The 19,081-nt window shown below is 40.6% G+C and overlaps 2 protein-coding genes across 3 annotated transcripts in view; both read right to left on the bottom strand.

Moving 5' to 3' along the window:
- Positions 1-5,386, bottom strand: part of LOC109837574 (BAG-associated GRAM protein 1) — a 30,178-nt gene extending 24,792 nt beyond the window's left edge. The window contains exon 1 of one of the 2 annotated variants that reach the window (XM_020405877.1): positions 5,046-5,386. In XM_020405877.1, the coding sequence (XP_020261466.1) occupies positions 5,046-5,240 (195 nt within the window). In that variant the 5' untranslated portion in view covers positions 5,241-5,386. The remainder of the gene's footprint in view (positions 1-5,045) is intronic. The other variant, XM_020405878.1, reaches the window with a different exon arrangement.
- Positions 10,609-13,763, bottom strand: LOC109838800. Its single transcript, XM_020407225.1, has 4 exons — positions 13,604-13,763; positions 12,144-13,279; positions 11,525-11,985; positions 10,609-11,470 (listed from the first exon to the last, which is right to left on the bottom strand). The coding sequence occupies exons 1-4, from the start codon at positions 13,761-13,763 to the stop codon at positions 10,609-10,611; spliced, it is 2,619 nt and encodes an 872-aa protein (XP_020262814.1).

Here is a 19,081-nt window from a genome sequence, read left to right as displayed (position 1 = left end):
TTGTGGCGTGATAATAGTCCTCTCCTAGATGATGCAGGCCGATATAGGAGACTGATTGGCAAGTTAATCTATCTCACTGTTACTAGACCTGATATTACCTTTGCAGTGGGAGTATTAAGCAGGTTTATGCACAAACCTAGAGAGGTTCACTGGACTGCTGCTTTGAGGATTTTAGCTTATGTCAAAAGTTGTCCTGGAAAAGGATTATTGTATAAGAAGCATGGACATCTACACATCTCTGCCTTTTCTGATGCTGGGTATGCAGGAGACATACATCTCTGTCCTTTCTGATGCTGGGTATGCGAGAGACATAGGAGATAGGAAGTCTACTTCTGGATTTTGCACATTTATTGGAGGAAATCTAGTTACTTGGAGGAGCAAGAAACAAGATGTTGTTTCTCGATCTAGTGCAGAGGCAGAATACAGGGCTATGGCTCACACTGCATGTGAGATGATATGGTTACAGAAACTGTTGACAGAGCTTGGTTTTACTCAGCCTGGTCCTATGCCTATGCATTGTGATAACCAGTCTGCTATCTATATTGCAAAGAATCCAGTATTTCATGAGAGAACTAAGCACATTGAAGTTGATTGTAACTTTGTTAGAGATGCTTGGGAAAAGAAAGTGATCTCTCTTCAGTTCACTCCATCCTCCGAACAGTTAACTGACATTCTCACTAAAACTACATCACCTAAGGTGTTTTCTATTCTATGTAACAAGCTGGGCATGGTTGATATATATGCTCCAGCTTGAGGGGGAGTGTTAGAATTAGTATTTTGGTTATCGGGTTAGGGCCCATTAACCCATTAGCCTATTACCCATATGTAACCCTATATAAACTCATGTGAATGAATGGAAGAGGTAAGCTCTCTAAATTCTCTATTTCAACAGTTACCAAAGCATGTAGTGGTAGCCAGATCCTGGGTGACTTGTCCCTTGCCATTCGAACTCTCAGCCTGAAGCTTGAACAGACGTAGTTCCTCCAGCTCTGTTATTTCAGCTCCAATCATCCCAACGGTAGTCTGAGACTCATTTGTCACAGCTAGGTGAGCAACTTCTTGGCCTACACGCCCCCTGCCTCCTCGACCTGCACGGCCACTAGTCTGACCACGTTCACCCCAGTTCCTTTCTCTGGATGGCTTAGGACACATCTGTCTCAGATGCCCTACCTCTCCGCAGTTGAAGCATTGCCTAGTCTCCCTTCTGAATCCAGTGTTATCCGGGTTGGATACCACTAGTGCAGACTTCTCCCCTGTAAGTCCACCTATCCCAGACTGTAGCCTGATACGGCTCTCCTCCTGTATCATGGCCGAGACTGCCTTCTTCAGTGGTGGGATCTTCGTCTGGGCTAGTAACAATGCCGTCCTCTGCTCATACGCTGGAGCCAAACCTCGGAGAAACAACATGGTCCTCTTCTGCAAAGAGGCCTCGCGCTCCTTGCACTCCGGGTCCTTGCAGCTCGCTAGGGGCGAGAAGTGATCGTGATCGAGCCACAAGGGTTCCAGCTCTGTGGCGTATTCTTGTACAGTCATCTCTCCCTGGACTGTAGCGCTGATCTCCTTCTCGATCTGGAATACCCTCAAGTTATTTCCCACCCCATCGTAGGTCCTCCTCAGCTTCTCCCAGACATCATGCACCCTCCCAAGGCCATCCACTGTGGCAGCAATTGGCTGGACTATAGAATTTAGAAGCCAGATGTACACCAACATATGAGTGGATTTCCACTCATCTCTTCCCGCTGAGCCCTCAGCCGGCTCAGTCTTCTCCCCTGTCAGATATCCCTCTAGGCTCCTCCCAGCAAGGGTATATTTCACCCGGCACCACAAGAAAAATAGATCAATAAGAATTCATGTTTCACCAAGGAAACAAGAACCAGAAATAAGATATCTCAACCAAGTGAGATATCAGCTCTTCTCTCATCAGTTCTAGGACTGACCTGTCGAGGGAACCTAAACAAGCTATTACAATTCGAGAAAAGAAGAAAAAAAATACAAATCATCTAATACAGATTACAGATTCCATTTTTTTTCCTTTTTTTTCTTTTCTCTTTTTTTTTTAATCAGCAATAGTCCTGGTCCTGGTCATCTACTCTCCCCTCAAAATCTCAAAAATCACCGACTCACATCTCCTTCACCAAAAAATCACAAAATCACCGACTCACAACTCCTTCAACGCTCAGTCCAGTCACCTCCTCTGCCTTCGCGGTCTCCGACCACTCCTCCAGCGTCCACCTTGGGGTTCATCTCCCCCCACTCGTCCAGCGGCTAGGGTTGTCGGCCTCTCTCCGCCGTCCGATCATCCTCCTCCCTTTCCTTCAACCCCCACTCTCGCTAGGGTTTTGTTCTTTCATCTCCTCCCACTCTCGCAGCGGCTGAGGTTGTCGGCGTTCAGACCGATGTTGCTACAGGCCAGTCGAAGAGGAGAACGATCAGGAACTTCGCCTTCAGGGGCGTTGATCTCGACCAGCTCCTCGATATGTCGACTGATGCGCTCGTCAAGTTCTTCACTGCTCGCGCTCGTGGAAGGTTTCAGAGGATGGCTAGGGTTTCGAAGGACAGATGGTTGGCAGCGGCGGCTGGCTCTGATACCATGAAGATATTTGGGTGAAAATTACGGTTAGTTTCTCTCATTGAGAGACCCCCTCTTTTATATTAATGCATTCTTACAATTAGGTCCTTACAATATTGACTAATTCACTTAGTGTCTAAATAACTCAACACAACTCAAGTGCAACATTCAGGAATAACTCAGTAATGATCTAGAATGTGATTGTAATGGAAGCTTTTACTTTATGTAACTAGTAAAAGTATATAAATGTACATCATAATATGGTCTAAGTCTTTTATTGAAGCTTTTTGAAATTTGGACAATCAATTTCAAAGTAAATTAAATATCACATTTGATAGGATAATTACAATAAGCCTACAAACATTCCTAATTTCTTCATATTGAAAGAAAAAGATCATGTGAAAATGCATGATTTGGACTGCTGTGAGCAATCCTCATTGGAGTTATTCCAATCTAAACTAATAGGCAAAGAAGCATACTAGTTCATGAGCTAATCTAGCACTGAGGAAATAAGGACATTGCAGCTTGAAGTATAAAGTTTCCCAAGTTATTGAAAAGTTTCAAAATTGTTGTCAAGCTCGTAGATGAAATTTCTTTGCACTAGCATTCTAGTCATGAATCTTCAACTAGTTGCAAAATTTTCAATTTGTTTCTAGGATATTATAGGTTTTAGAATGTACCAGTAAGATGCATGATCTAGGTTTTCTAGGATCATGTCATTTCCTTTTATTCTTTCTGAAGTTTCACCAGCCATTTGTTGATATCATTTTTAATCTTCCCCTATTCCAAATTTTACTGATGAGCCAGATCCCAGTGCTAAATTTGTGATAGTGATATTTAACAACGAAGAAAGCATGGTATGTTTCAATCAGGTGTGCATCTACTGCTTTAAACATTGCACTTAAAAATTGGTGGTTCACTGAAGACTGTAACTGGCCATGGTGGGTACAGAGGGCAGCAAATTTAAGCTGACAATCTTTAGAATATATTCTTAACAATATGTGTAAGGAACAAAACAAAAGTAGTCCATCTGCACAATAAAGTTAAAAGTATAGGAAAACACATCAAGAACTATTCAAAATCTAACTATATACAGTTATATAGAGTGTCGGTCCTGCCCACCAATTTTTAGGACATTGTGTATTAGTTTGATCACTTAGATTCCTGTAATAGAAGATTCAAAAATTAGCAGGTTTGTTGGCAGAATCTACAGATTAGGGACTCCGCTTGCCAATGTTACATTACACGTTGGGCGCTTCTAGGCGTCGGACTCGGCGCCCAGCGCTTAGTCGCCTAGGCGGACGCCTAAGCGGTTTCTGGGCGTTTTTTTTTCTTTCTTCATTTAAGTGATGATCGATGAGGTTTTGCTGAAGGTCGGAGGAGGTAGTGGAGGTGTTCATATTTGGAGGTTAATGGAGTTTGGAGGACGTGTAGGCTACGACACGTAAAATCACAATCAATGCCTACAGGATGCAATCCACGTAAGCAGACAATGCTCCCCTAAACGCTCGTAAAATCTAGGTGGGCAGCCTAAATACCGCCTAGACGTTAGGCGCTAGTTAGGCGGCCTAGGTACCGCCTAGGCCTAGGCGTACGCCTAAGCGGGCTAGGCGGAGGTTTTTTAAAACAGTGCCGCTTGCTAATATAAACATATCCTTAAGCTCTAAGTTCCATAAATTTCCTTCCTACTGTTTTCAGGCCTTCCTTTCTCTGCTCTCAGAAATCTTGTAAAATCAACCAACACTAGAAAAGCATACTAGCAGTAAAACCAGAGTCTAGAGAATTTATACAGCCTTTAATCGGATAGCTATTCAAACATAAATGAAACTATCATATATTTGTATGCCTTAGTTCAAAGTTGAAACTAAATATGCATGGCTCCAAATATGTTTAACATCACATCACAAAGCAATCAGCAATTAAAACTAATCTAACTTAAATACCTAGATAGTTTTTACAAATGAAAACTTAAAACACCGCTCACACCATCCTTTAACTAGGTAATTACCTCTAGGCACTAAAACTAGATTGTCACGAACAACCTTCAGATCCAAAGGGATCAAAAGAGGGCATTTTGCTTTTACTATGAGCACTAAGTCTTCAAATTGGAAAGACGCACTAAACAACAACCATGACTTCTACAATACACTTTACCAGCACAAACTTACAATGAAATATTCAATGTTGCACCAACTAAGCTCTTCCAATCGACAAAATTTCATACGCACTTTCAATCTTGAGAATATAAAATGTACACAATCCCAACCACAAGCATTACAGTACGTGAACAAATTTCGCAAAAAAACACTAGTCATGATCAAAGCAATCCCTCTCCTCAAACAACCATCTTTACATCAATTCCCCCAAATTTGCAACATTTTTAAACGTGTTAAAGCACAAAAGCTTTTCATATCACAGAAAAGGGTATTCGATTTCAATAAATTCACCAAAAATCTTGAAGATAATCGCATCTGACCTTGTCATCGGATTCCCTCAGAAGAGGATCCCCCACAATCCCCGCGTCTTCTTTCCTCTTCTCTTCACTCTCCCTCAAGGAAAACGATAACCTTTCAAAAAACAAGAACACGCCGACCACGAAGAGGGCGGCGGCGACGGTGACCTCGATCTCCCACCACGACGGTAGGAGGATGCCGATCGAGAACTCCGCCATGGCGATCTAGGGCTTCGGTTGAGAGATTTCTAGGGTTTCGAGATTTAGAGAGAGAAATGGAAGGGACAGCATTGGACCTTTTTAGAGAGAGAAACAAAAGGGGAAGAGAGAGAGAGAGAGGGGTCAAATGCGGAGATTGTTGGAGGGAGACGGCAACGAACACGATGGAAATTGACTCGGGGGATTATATAAAGGGGTGGAGTTTCCGTCACGTAAAAGGGTCTAGTTTTTGGGAGAATTAACGAGAATGCCATCGGCAGTTATTGATGATTGTGAGGTTTCTCTGTAGTGACTGTTCGTTTATTTCCTAAAAACCAAGAAATGGAAATGGAAAAAGTGGAAATCTCAAAATAATCCATTTCTTCTATTTCCATCCCTAAAACTCACTCACAACATCTAATAAAATATTATTTTCATCCAACAACTCATCAACATCATCTAATAAAATATTATTTTTATCTAACCACTCATCCACCACATCTAATAAAATATTATTTTCATCTAACAACTCATCCACCACATCTAATAAAATATTATTTTCATCTAACAACTCATCCATCAGATCTAATAAAATATTATTTTCATCCAAACATCACTCAACTCATCTCTTTTCATCATTTCAAATCACTCACATCATCGAATAAAATATTATAACAATCTCACCTCATCTCATTAACATTTTATTTCTTTGTTTTCATCCCAAAAAGTTGTGAAAACATTTTTCTTAATCTTTCTTCACATCACCCAATAATACAATTAAAACTCATCTCATCTCATTTCATTTCTTATTTTTAAGAATGAACCAAACAAAAGAAAACAACAAAACTACAGGAAATAAGTTTCTTATAATTCATTTCCTTATTTTTTTCGCCAACCGAACAACATCAAAACTAGTTTTCTTAAAAAATCACTCACATCATCCAATAATAATGTGACAACTCATCTCATCTCATCTCCATTTCTTTGATTTCCTTTTTTTTAGCCAACCAAACAATTCAAAAACCTATTTTTCTTAGAAATAGTTTTCTATTTCTTTGATTTCCCTTTTTTTTAAGGCAAACCAACAGGCCCGTAACGGAAATATTTGCAATAAATCGGAAATGTTACCGGTTGAGCATGCCACCCCACAATTTTCTTTATTCCACTTTTTAACCACTCAGAATTTTGGGATATATGATTTAACATCTTTAAACTTTGACGAATTACAACAAACCCCCTGACGTTGTTACTTGTCAATTGTGCCATGACCAAAATGTTGTTTGTTTAAAAATGACCTTCATTTCAGTCCTATTCACAAAACTCCCCACTAATAAAATGATAAGATACACGCCTACATGGTCTTTTTTTGCATATAAAACTCCCACTAATCACACCGACTCCCTTCCACTCAATATTAGAAATGATGTTTTGACTTAGCTCGGGGAGGAAAAAGAGAGGTGGAAACCCCAAAAATGTAAAAATATATGGATAAGTTTTAATAAAATGAGGGGCATGTTCTCATTTTATGTCATGGGCTTAGCACATGACCTGTTAATGTTCTCCGTGTTAAATTAGGAGCTTAAGCGCAACAAGTTCAAAAGGCTAAGTTGAATAAACAAAGTCACGGGGTTACATGCAGCAACCTGCAAATTTAGGAGGTTAAGTGCAACAAATTCAGGGGGCTCGGTGGAATAAAAAGTTTAGGAGGTTGAGCGCAACAATTTTAAGAGGCCGATTGCAATAAACAAAGTTACGAGCGTTACATGCAAAAATCCCCAAAGTTTAGGAGGATTAAGCGAAACTTACCCTTTCCAAAGGCTAATCATCACAAAAGATATGGCCTCATGGCCTACTTATTGTGTTTATAACACGAAACTTTGGACCACGAAACCTGATTCGGATTCTCTCCACTACAAAAAAAATAGTGGAGGGACCACTACATAATCACAGCCATTAATTATCTAGTTGATGGTTATGATTTTTTCTTTTAGTACAAATTAGGAATGAGTGCAATACACGGGGGTATGGTAAGTGTTAGATTTAGATTGTATCATAACCACCTACTAAATAATCAATGCTTGAGATTAAAAGTAGTGGTCTCTCCACTACTTTTTTGTAGTGGAGAGGATCCAAATCCCACGAAACCGGGTAGGTTAATTTAAATTCAAGCTAACATATGAAATCATCAATTTTAATGAACCAACTCATATGGATCCTTTTCGTGATCTTCTTATGGCATTCACCCTTTTTTGAAAAATACTTCCATCAAATCGCATCCAAATAAAGATCCGAAATTTTCCTAGCATTCGAATCTATTTCTTTATTACTAAATGAGAACAACAAAAAAGCTAAAATGAACAGTAATTTAATGTTCTGAACAATGAAATCCTAATCGGCATTTTCACCAGCCACGTCCTCAAAATTTCCGTACTCTTCCTCAAACTTCTCTTTCCACGTTCTCCACGATTCTCTCTCTTCCTCTCTCAATATTTCTTCTAAAAAGGATTCAGGAAATAAAAAAAGAAAATAAAAACTCACTTCCCCTCTCCCCCTAATGGTCGCTGCCGACTCCGCAGACGCCCTCGCCGAAGCCCAACCTCCCACGTTCAAATCTCTTTCAGTTTGGTTTGGGCGATTTACTCTCCTTTATAGTTACTCTCTCTCTCTCTCTCTCTCTCTCTCTCTCTCTCTCTCTCTCTCATCGGTGATTTGAAGAAACCCTAGCGATCTCGAAATGGCGAGGCCACCTCAAGACGCGATCGACACTTTCATTTTTGTTAAAAACCGCTTCCTGTCGGTGTCTCCCTCGAGATAAACGGTTCCAAGATGTTAGACCCTAGAGGGGGGTGATTAGGGTCTTATGCTAATCTAATCCTAATTAATTAGCAATTAAAAATTATGTAGATCAATTTATTTTTGCAAGAGATGGATATGAATAAGAATAATAAGAATAAGCACAAAAAGAATATACGCTAAGCAAAACACAAACACACGATATGTTTACGAGGTTCGGTCACCACGACCTACGTCCCCGCTCCTCACCTCGAGGAGATATCCACTATCACAATCCGGTTTGGAAGCCGGAACTTCTACACACTCGGTTTACAAGATCACCGAAAACTCTCACACTACACAAACACTATGCAATCACACTTTACACACTAAGTGTAGGAACCTACCCCGTGTCCTCCTCCTCAAGTGCTCGGTTACAACCTCTCCCTAGGTTCGTCAACCGACGCCACTCCTATTGGATTCGACCCCGTGTCTCGCCTCACACTTCTCTCGGTGTACAAGTGTATTACAAGTGATTCTCATAAATAAAAGTTAAATACAATGATTTTTTTTTTTGGTCAATGAAAATTTTTATTCATTTTCCAAGTGAGAATTTTTGTACAATATCACCATCAGCCATAGCTGAGAACCTCAGCACTCATAGTGCATACACAAGGAGCATATATACAACAACTTATAACTCTCTAATTCTCTCCTCTAAGTGAGCAGGATATTTTTCATTCATAATCTTCGAGAAAAAAGAGATCTTTATAGCTTTGAACAGCATCTCAGGTAGCATAGTTTTCCCCTGAAAAATCCTAAGATTCCTCTCTTGCCATATGAAGTATACTGTTATTCCAAATGCCAGTCTCTTTAAATTTTCCGCAAATCCCCTCTTATTAAGCCTGAGGCTGAACCAGTGTATGATACTCTCCCATATGCATGATTTCCAGCTGAACTTCATCCAATCCATCACCAAATTCCAGACAGTGGATGAATATTGGCATTCAAAGAATAGATGGTGACAGGTTTCCTGAAAATTTGTACACAGCACACATTGATTTGCATTAAGAATACCCATCCGACATAGCCTATCTTGAGTAATCAATCTTGATTGAATAGCTAACCATAGGATGAAAGAATGTTTGGGATAATGAATATTATTCCAAACTGTATTAGCCCAGTGTACTTGCTGTGCAGGTTGCACCAAAAAACTGTACACAGAAGAAACCTGAATTTTATCACCCACACATGACTTGCCAATAATAGCAATCAGGTTATTTATGCTGCCAAGTTTAGCAATCAGAACATCTCTGGTTTTTAGAAGCTGCTTCCACAACCAGGAGCAATTTGATTTAACCTGTACACTCCAGATATCTGCATTTAGTAAATAATTCCCGTGCACCCACTTTATCCACAAAAGGTCCTTTTTGATATGAATCATCCACAAAAGTTTTAGAGCTGCAGCTTGATTCCAGATTCTAGCTGAAAAGACACCCAATCCTCCATATTTTTTCTCTTGACAGATAGTTGACCATGAAACCAGAGGGATTTTGTGATTCCATAAAAATTCAGAACATAATCTGTCAATTTTGTTGAGAACTTTACTAGGCAAGATATAGTTATTTGTCCAGTAGATATGAACCCCCAAAATGACAGACTTGATCAATTGCAACCTTCCAGCATAAGATAAGGACTTTTTATTTTGCCAATGCTGGAACTTTTCAGAGATTTTGCTGATTAGAGGGGAACAGTCCATCCAAGAAAGTCTCTTAGATATAAGAGGCATACCAAGATACCTAACCGGTAGGCAACCTTCAGAGAAATTCAGAAATGAACATATTTGGAGCTTTAGGTTGTCATCAATACCACTTAGATATACTGAGCATTTATCTGGATTGATATCCAGACCAGAAACTTTACTGAATTCATTCATACAGTTATGAAGTTTGACAATGGAGTTCATATCAGCTCTACCAAAGAGAAGAAGATCATCAGCAAAGAATAAATGGGTGATGTTTAATCTTGAGCATTTTGGATGAAATTTGAACAACCTATCATGCTTGAGGGTATTCAACTTTCTAGACAAATATTCCATGCCGAGAACAAATAAGTATGGGGAAAGAGGATCCCCTTGTCTCAATCCTCTGGCCCCTTGGAAATAGCCGTGGAGAGAGCCATTAAGGGAAATGGAAAACTTAGGAGTAGTAATGCATACCATTATCCATTTCACCATAATGTTTGGAAAGCCCAGACCTGTCAGCATAGCTTCAATGAAATCCCAATTTATAGTATCAAAGGCCTTTCGAAGGTCAATATTAAGGACAGCTCTGGGGGAAGTTTGCTTCCTTCCATAATGTTTGATGAGCTCATGAGCAAGGAGGATATTATTTGAAATAATTCTACCTTTAACAAAAGCACTTTGGGCACTGCTAATAAGATAACCCATAACTCTCTGAATTCTGGCAGCAATGATTTTAGTAATGATCTTATATACACAGTTGCAACAAGAAATTGGCCGATAATCAGATGGAGTTTGGGGATTAAGAACCTTGGGAATCAAAGTTATTGAGGTAGAATTAATAGCACCAAGGAGTTTCCCAGAGCAAAAGAATTCCTAAATCGCAAGATAGAGATCTTCATTGATAATGCTCCAAGCTGTCTTGTAAAAAGAGGCACTGAAACCATCAGGTCCTGGGGCTCTGTCATCAGCCATTGAGAAGACAGCAGCTTTGATTTCCTCTCTTGTTATAGGAAGACTCAATTCATTTCTTTGAGTAGCAGAAAGTAAAGGACCATTTGCAATGACTTCAGGATCAGGAGGAATGACAGTAACTGAAGTACCCAGAAGCTGCTCATAATACTCAATGAACTTTGCAGTAATAGCAGTCATATCAGTTATTCTTTGTCCATTATCCAAATAGAGAGACAACACTCTATTATGATGGCGATTAGCTTTCATAACAGAGTGAAAAAATTGAGTACATTTGTCCCCATATTTTCCCCATTTGATATTAGCCTTTTGTCTGTAGAATGAAGCTTCGTGATCTAACAGTTTCACATATTTATTTAAACTATCCTTCTCCTTTGAAATCAGCATTGCATTAAAAGGATCAATGCTCAGTTGCTTTTGAACTTCATCAAGATCATTTTTAGCCCTCAAAACTTGCTCACTGATATTCATGAAATTTCTCTTATTTAACTCCTTTAGAACAGGCTTGAGATTTTTGAGTTTGGTATGGAATTTGTACATATTGTAGCCCATAACAATTTTATCCCAGCTAGAAGCCACTGCAGAGAGAAAATCTGGGTGAGTTGCCCACATCTTGAAGAACTTAAAAGGCCTTTTTCCAATATAATCCTCATTTCCAATAGTAATTAATTCTGGAGAATGGTCTGAGCAATTTGGAGTCAAAAATTCAACTTGACTTGAGGTGTAATTTCGAATCCAGTCTTCATTAGCTAGGACTCTATCAAGTCTGCACCATATTCTAGAGTCAGGATCTTATCTATTGCACCAGGTAAAGAAACACCCAGCTGTCTTCAGATGAACAAGTTGACTAGAAGAAATGAAGTCCAGGAAATCTTCTGTGTCAGAAACAGATACTGGAACACCACCAATTTTCTCACTATTATTGATAATAGTGTTGAAATCCCCTCCAATAATCCAAGGACCAGTCACATTATTTTTGAAAGCCAGAATGTCATGCCAAAGAGCCTTCCTACCAGAATTGTCATTGAGAGCATATACAATAGTAATAGTGCATGATAATTTGCAATCCTTTGACTTAACAGCACAAGTCATGAATTGATTTGAGGAGTTAAGCAGTTGTAATGAGAAAAGATCACTATCCCAAAGAATCCATATTCTAGCATTATTGGCCTGATGACAATTTGAAATCCAAGACCAGTCTTTAGCCACTTTTTTTGCAATAGCATGCAGTTTATTTCCAGCTATTTTAGTTTCTAGAAGAGCTATGAAAGGGAGCTTATACTGAAAAATGAATTGCTTAACCATCATGTGTTTAGAGGATTTATTGAATCCTCTAACATTCCAAATAGCCAAGTGCATTAGAATTTTGATCCACCCCTATCTATACTAGAGGGGTCCCAATCATGCTCTTGATGATCTAAGGGGGAAAATTGTGATACCTGGAAAAAAGGTATAGCCTCCACTGATTTTGAAGTTCCCTTATCATTTGTTACTCCACCAGATTTTCTTATAGATTTACCTTTGACAACACTAGAGAAACCTGTTACATTAACAACAGGGGATGAGAGAGCACTTGCAATTCCTTGTGCACGTGCACCATAACCCCCAGGAATCCCAGAGCCTTCCTTAATAATAGGATCTTGATGAATATGTGGAGCAATAATAGGTTCAGCATGCTCTTTAGAATTAGTATCAGAATTCACCTCAATACTGGAAACACCAGGGATATCACCAATATTGGGAGCAATAGTTGTAACAGTAGCTACTCCAGCATTTGCATCAGCATTGCTATTAGCATTTCTATTAACAGGCATCCACTTCATTTTACCATTCTTCTTTCTGCATTGCTCAGTAGAGTGACCAATAGCTTTACAAGTATCACACCATCTAGGCTTGAATTCATATATAACTTTTTGATTGTGACACTTCCCATTTGGCCCTTGGATTACAATCTGATCAGGTAGAGGAGATGTTAGAGGCAATTGCACTTCCAATAAGACTCTGGCATAAGATATCCTCTTCCTAGTAGCAGTCAATTTGTCTGTGGTTATGGGTTTACCAATAAGGCTAGCCACTTTACTAATCCCAGTAGAGCTCCAAAGATTCAGACGCAAGTTAGGAAATTGAACCCACAGAGGGTAAGAGGAGTCCTGAATCCTATCCATATCTGTTTCAATACTCCATGGTTTAAGGACAAGAGGCCTTGAACCAAAGAACCATGGACCAGCTTCCAAAACATCATACATTTGTTTTTCCGATTGAAAATCAAAGAGAAAAACACCAGGTTTAATTAGATGAATCTCAGGAATAGATATACTCCCCCACAATTTATTGACATAAGATTCCATAGATTTAAACCTGACATTTAATCCAATAACGTGGCCAACTAAAGCAAATCTCCAATAGCCTTCACCTTCCATCCATTCCTCCATAGAAAAAATAGCAGTATTCATTTGAGAATGAGGAACATAGCTCAGATTTAAACCTTTACCACTTTTCCTATTATCAGCAAATAGACTTGCAAAAGTTTTTGGAATCTCAGTAACCTGCTCATCAGTAGTTTTTTCGGGAGGCCCTCCATCGCCACCGTGAAGAACCCAGTTTTAAACAAAAGGGAGAATCAAATTCATTCTCCTCTCTTTTGTAATCGGAATTCAAATTGTAATCGATTTTGAGAGAATTTAAATCAAATTTTTCTTTCATTTTTTTCAAGTGCCAAACGCGACCTTCGCGTCTCAAGTGTTAGATCCTAGGGGGGTGATTAGGGTCTTATGCTAATCTAATCCTAATTAATTAGCAATTAAAATTGTGTAGATCAATTTATTCTTGCAAGAGATGGATATGAATAAGAACAATAAGAATAAGCGCAGCTTCTTTTTCGCCCCCTTAGGACCAGTACTCTCCATTATCATCCTGCTGGAAGATCCCTCACTATCCTCTGCTTCTACTGTTCCATTGGATTCGCCATCAGGGATGGAAGAAGAAGGAAAAACAAACATTGACTCCCTGAGCTCACTACTGAGTACACTCTTGCCACTACTCTTCTTCTTCTTCCTCATTGAATCCAGGCGGCGGTGCACGTTAGCAAGGAGATCCGCCCGCTAAAATGCACCATCAGACAGACCCGCCCCCTTTCACTCGAGATTTATTCTATTAAATATAATAAATTCAATGATTTGTTCTCAAATAACAAGTGAGAACACAATGAAGCTCACACTCACTAAATCACATCCCACAACCCACACTATATGGTATGAAAATATTAAGCTCAATAAGTGTGTATGATAACAGTGAATGAAACCCAATAAATATAGCTAAATGAAATGAAAATGAAATAACAAGCTATATAAGAGTTTAGAAGACTTCTCAAACAGGAAGAACAATAGATGATGATCCCAATGGGATTTGAAGGCCACTTCTTGTTGTAGAAAAACTCCTCTTGAAAATAGATTGTGAAATCAACTTTAAACAGCTCTTAAACACACTTAAGATTTTGTTAAACACAAAACTTGGATTTCTTAGATATATAGAAGAAGAGCAGCAATGGGGTATTTATAGCACCCCAATACATCAGCAAAAACATAAGTAAAAGACCAAAAAGAAACAATTTGAAAACAGCTGTACAAACTAGCCGTTAGAAGAGAACTGACAGTTCGACGGTCGACCGCGAAGCTCAAAAACCTAGAGTATGAGAAAATAAGGCTGGCGGTCGACCGCGAATGTCTCTGGATGTTCTCTCGGTCGACCGTCACGGTCGACCGCGAGTACAAAAAGGCTATGCTAAGGAAAGATATAATTGGCGGTCGACCGACCCGGTCGACCGGAAACTGATATGATTCATATGATAGGTTTTTAGCCAATTTTGAAAATACATTAAAAATATCAAATCAATTCCAAAAATAGTAAAATTTTGGGGAAAGTTTCTAAATGATGAAATAAACATGTTTAAAAAAGAATTTTTGGAAAATCAATTTTTGTTTGTGAAAACTCCCTGTTTTTGAAAAGTATTCAGAAAACCTGTTTTTCGTGAACATGAAAATTAACATAAGGCTTGTAGATATGCGTATATATATTATGCATGTATTATATGTATATAATGAATTATGAAAGAGCTGTAAACATGAGATAAAAGATATTATAACAACGTTTGATGAAAAATCATTTATATGATAGAAAACGTCAAAAATCGTGTTGAGTGTACATATATTGAGCTTAGATATAATTGTTGTGCCTCGAGAATCCAAACCAATCACCGAGAAAAGATAAACCAACACACCAAATCAATAGTACAAATAATCAAACACCAGTTTTACGTGGTTCGGCAAGATGCTTACGTCCACGGGGCAAGGAGGGGGGAGTTTTCACTATTAGAAATCAAGAGGAACAAACTGGGGTTACAATCTCTCACCAAAAACCCACAACAACTCACTCTTGATCTCTCCAAATGCTCCTAGAATAGAAGCCCAAAGAAAACCACTTTCAACAGCTCAAAACCCTTGCCTTACCAACCCTAAAATCGTGTTTGGGTATTTATAGAAAACCCAAACGAAACGGGTCTGGAAAACAGACCCAGACTCAACCCGCTTTGGCGGTCGACCGGACCGGTCGACCGCGATCCATCGCGGTCGACCGACCCGGCCCTCCATCCAGAACAGCTCCAAGAATCCAGAGAGTGCGTCGGTCGACCGCGTCGGTCGACCGCTACCATCTTCGGTCGACCGGTCCGGTCCCCCCCCACCAATCCTGAAGCACAGTAAGTGACGTGCACGAAAGCGGTCGACCGGACCAGTCGACCGCTACACTGTCAACCTGAATCCTGAGCTAGAAATCCACTTCTGCTGCCAATTCTACAAATCTCCACCTCGGCGAAGATTCTACCAAACTGAGCCGACACCGCTCAAACCAATGCCTCAACTGCTGCATCTAGTACGCCATGGCAACAGACTCATGACAACGAACTCCATCCACAGCACGTCGAGACCCAACCGGGAGTGCGAACACTCAACCCCAAACCAACTGTGTCTACTCACCAAATTGGCTGCATCAGAAAACTGACTGCCTACGTATCCTCTCCAAGGAATCAAGCCTTCATGTAGTTCACCCAATGGCCTCCAAAGACCCTCAATCCAACCTGCGGCTGATAACATCATAAACGACCCCAATCTGAAAACAGTCCAACACCTCCACCTGAGATGAAACAATGGCCGTATCCAACATATATTCATCAGCTGCATCCATATCAACTACCTCATCATCTGCACCCATAAATAAATGACTCCCACGCTGTGCCACCTCAGCTGGAATCCCAACCAATGCAGAATGACCTGGAGTATGTGGGGAAATCCCCACCCAATGTGGAGTAGCATCAATCTCCACCCGCTGCGATATCCCTCTGACCTGATCAATACTCTCCACCTGTCGAGAGTCCAAAGTGACAAACCTATTCAGACCAAACTCAGAAGCTCCCAACTGATAGCCGAATGAACTCCTGAATCCCAAATGTGCAATCAGATCCAATCTCACATCCACGATGTGACCAAGTGCTGGGTAGCCAAATATCCGACGCCGAACAAAATCTGAAGCAGCTCCACCAGATCTAACAACTCTACACGCAGCAGTCGACAACCTCATAAGATAGCCCAATCGTGTCGAAGCCCGAATACCAGATCCACTGCTTGACAACCAACGCCGATCTTCCTCCAGAAAAGAACGGCCCACTAAATCTGCCATCTCATCACGTCGCCCCACTATCTCCTCTCCTCTGAAGTGTCTCCAAATGCCATGAGCTCGGTACCAATGCAAGAAAGGACTCCTACTAGAACAAGTACGACTGGTAACCTTTCTGCCCATACACCTCCTCCAACTATTGCGGACTACTAGGTCTTTATACCAAAGGGACTTGGTTCCAACCCATATATGCCTAGTACAATCCCCAACATAAGAAACAAAAATATCGATTACCTCCCACTGATGCCTCCATGGAAGGCCCCCTAATGCCTGACTGAACACCTCCAATAAGACCCCTCGATCGGTGGATAGAAGTGCTGAACTCCACCTCGGTCTTCTCGCTCATCCCACTGTGCTCACAGGACTTCAATCTGTAGGTCATAGCACTCCTCAACAATCTGTGCACGGTATAACCAACAATATATCCTAGCACCAAACAATGCCACAGTCTAGCCATAGAAGTAGTCAGCGCCCTATCAACTACCGTGCTCCCAAGTAGATAATACAAGTTACTCCGCCTGACTCCCTTCATCACAATCATGGACCCCGATGTGACCTTCAAGCGAGAATCCGCCAAAGTCACCCTATAGCCTACTGCCTCCAATACCCCAAGTGAAATAATGTTCTTCCTCAGTTGAGGAACGAACCTCACATCAGCCAACTCCCGGATCATCCTGTCACTCATCCGAATCCGAACAGTACCAATACCACCAATAGGGCATCTGTGATCATTACCCATGAGAACAGCATCCCCTCTTTCCAACTCCTTAAAGCTGGAGAACCAATCCCTTCTAGGGCATATGTGGTAAGTGGCACCAGAATCCAACATCCACTCGGTGGAGTCTGCGACATCAACTGATGGAAGAGCTGGGCACGAATAGCCCGAAGAATCTGAATCTGAAACATCACCACTAGCCTTGGCAACATTTACCTCTGAAGCTTGAATAGCTTTTCTTTTATTCTTCACGGCTTGCAATTTTGGGCATTCGGCTTTCCAATGTCCATCCTCTCTACAAAAGACATACTGATTCCTACCAACTGCAGGATGCCCCCCTCTAGACTGCGATCTTCTCCCATGATTTGGACTTTTAGCTCTTGCAACCAATGCCCCCGCAACCGGCTCGAAGGAAGTCTCTTTGTCCTTCTTTCGAAGTTGATAGTTCACAATGGCTGCGGTGACCTCACTATACGAAAGAGATGCCTTCCCATTAATAAGAGTGAGGACGAAGGTCTTATATTCCTCGTCGGGTAAGGAACTCAATAACAATAATGATTTATCCTCATCTTTAACAATGACATCTACGTTCGCCAAATCTGTAAGTAGCTTCGTGTAGTGGTTCATGTGATCACTAATGGATGTCCCCTTCTTCAATTGGAAGCGATAAAGCCTCCTCTTCAAATGCAAATGATTTTCGACGTTCTTTGTTAAATATTTGCCCTCTAGGACCTCCCAGATCTTCTTTGCCGAAGTTTCATTCATCACATCATATTTTAGATCTTGGGTAAGGCAAGACCTATTCATCTTATTCCAAACCTTTTCATCAATGTTGTCCGGTTTCCTGTCCAACTCCAATGTATCTTCCAAATTTTGCGCATTTAGCGCATCCATGACTTCACATCTCCAAAGTCCAAAATTATTTGTGCCGTTGAACTTTTCCACATCTATTTTCATAGAATGTATATTCAAACTTTGGATGGCCCTCACACTAGAAGAACCCTCCCCATGTTTATCCTTTCCGGCCATAATCTTAAAGCACCCAAACAATTGCGAAACAAACAAGAAAATAGATCCAACTTGAAAAAGATAGAAACTTTACCACAAAGATCCCACCTTTATCACCAATCGAAGTTCTAGATGAACTTTCCAACTGATCTATACCTCCAAAAAGCCCAAGCGTTGCCCGGAGCTCTGATACCACTTGTTGTGCCTCGAGAATCCAAACCAATCGCCGAGAAAAGATAAACCAACACACCAAATCAATAGCACAAACAATCAAACACCAGTTTTACGTGGTTCGGCAAGATGCCTACGTCCACAGGGCAAGGAGGGGGGAGTTTTCACTATTAGAAATCAAGAGGAACAAAATAGGGTTACAATCTCTCACCAAAAACCCACAACAACTCACTCTTGATCTCTCCAAATGCTCCTAGAATAGAAGCCCAAAGAAAACCCCTTTAATAACCTCAAAACCTCCTGTTTGCTCAAACCCTAGAAATCAGATCTATGTATTTAGCGTCGGTCGACCGCGTCGGTCGACCGCTACCATCTTCGGTCGACCGGTCCGGTCGACCGCCACCAATCCTGAAGCACAGTAAGTGACGTGCACGAAAGCGGTCGACCGGACCGGTCGACCGCCACACTATCAACCTGAATCCTGAGCTAGAAATCCACTTCTGCTGCCAATTCTACAATAATCATACAATTTATGTAAGTGAACTAAATATATACCTAAGTAAATCGACACATATGAACTTGAATCTTTAACGCTTGATTGACGTGTATTGAAATACCTGTAAAGAAAAACATAAACACAAAACTAGAGAATATATTAGCTATAAATTGTTTGACAAATCATCATCAAAATTATGGGGTCAACACAAGATCCCGTCCTCCGATTCCACCTCCCTCCTCCTTCACCGCGATCGGATC

Source organism: Asparagus officinalis, chromosome 4, assembly GCF_001876935.1.
Source record: "Asparagus officinalis chromosome 4, Aspof.V1, whole genome shotgun sequence".
Lineage (NCBI taxonomy): Eukaryota > Viridiplantae > Streptophyta > Magnoliopsida > Asparagales > Asparagaceae > Asparagus > Asparagus officinalis.
Note: the sequence above shows the minus strand (reverse complement) of the source record. Positions and strands in the feature narration are given on the sequence as shown.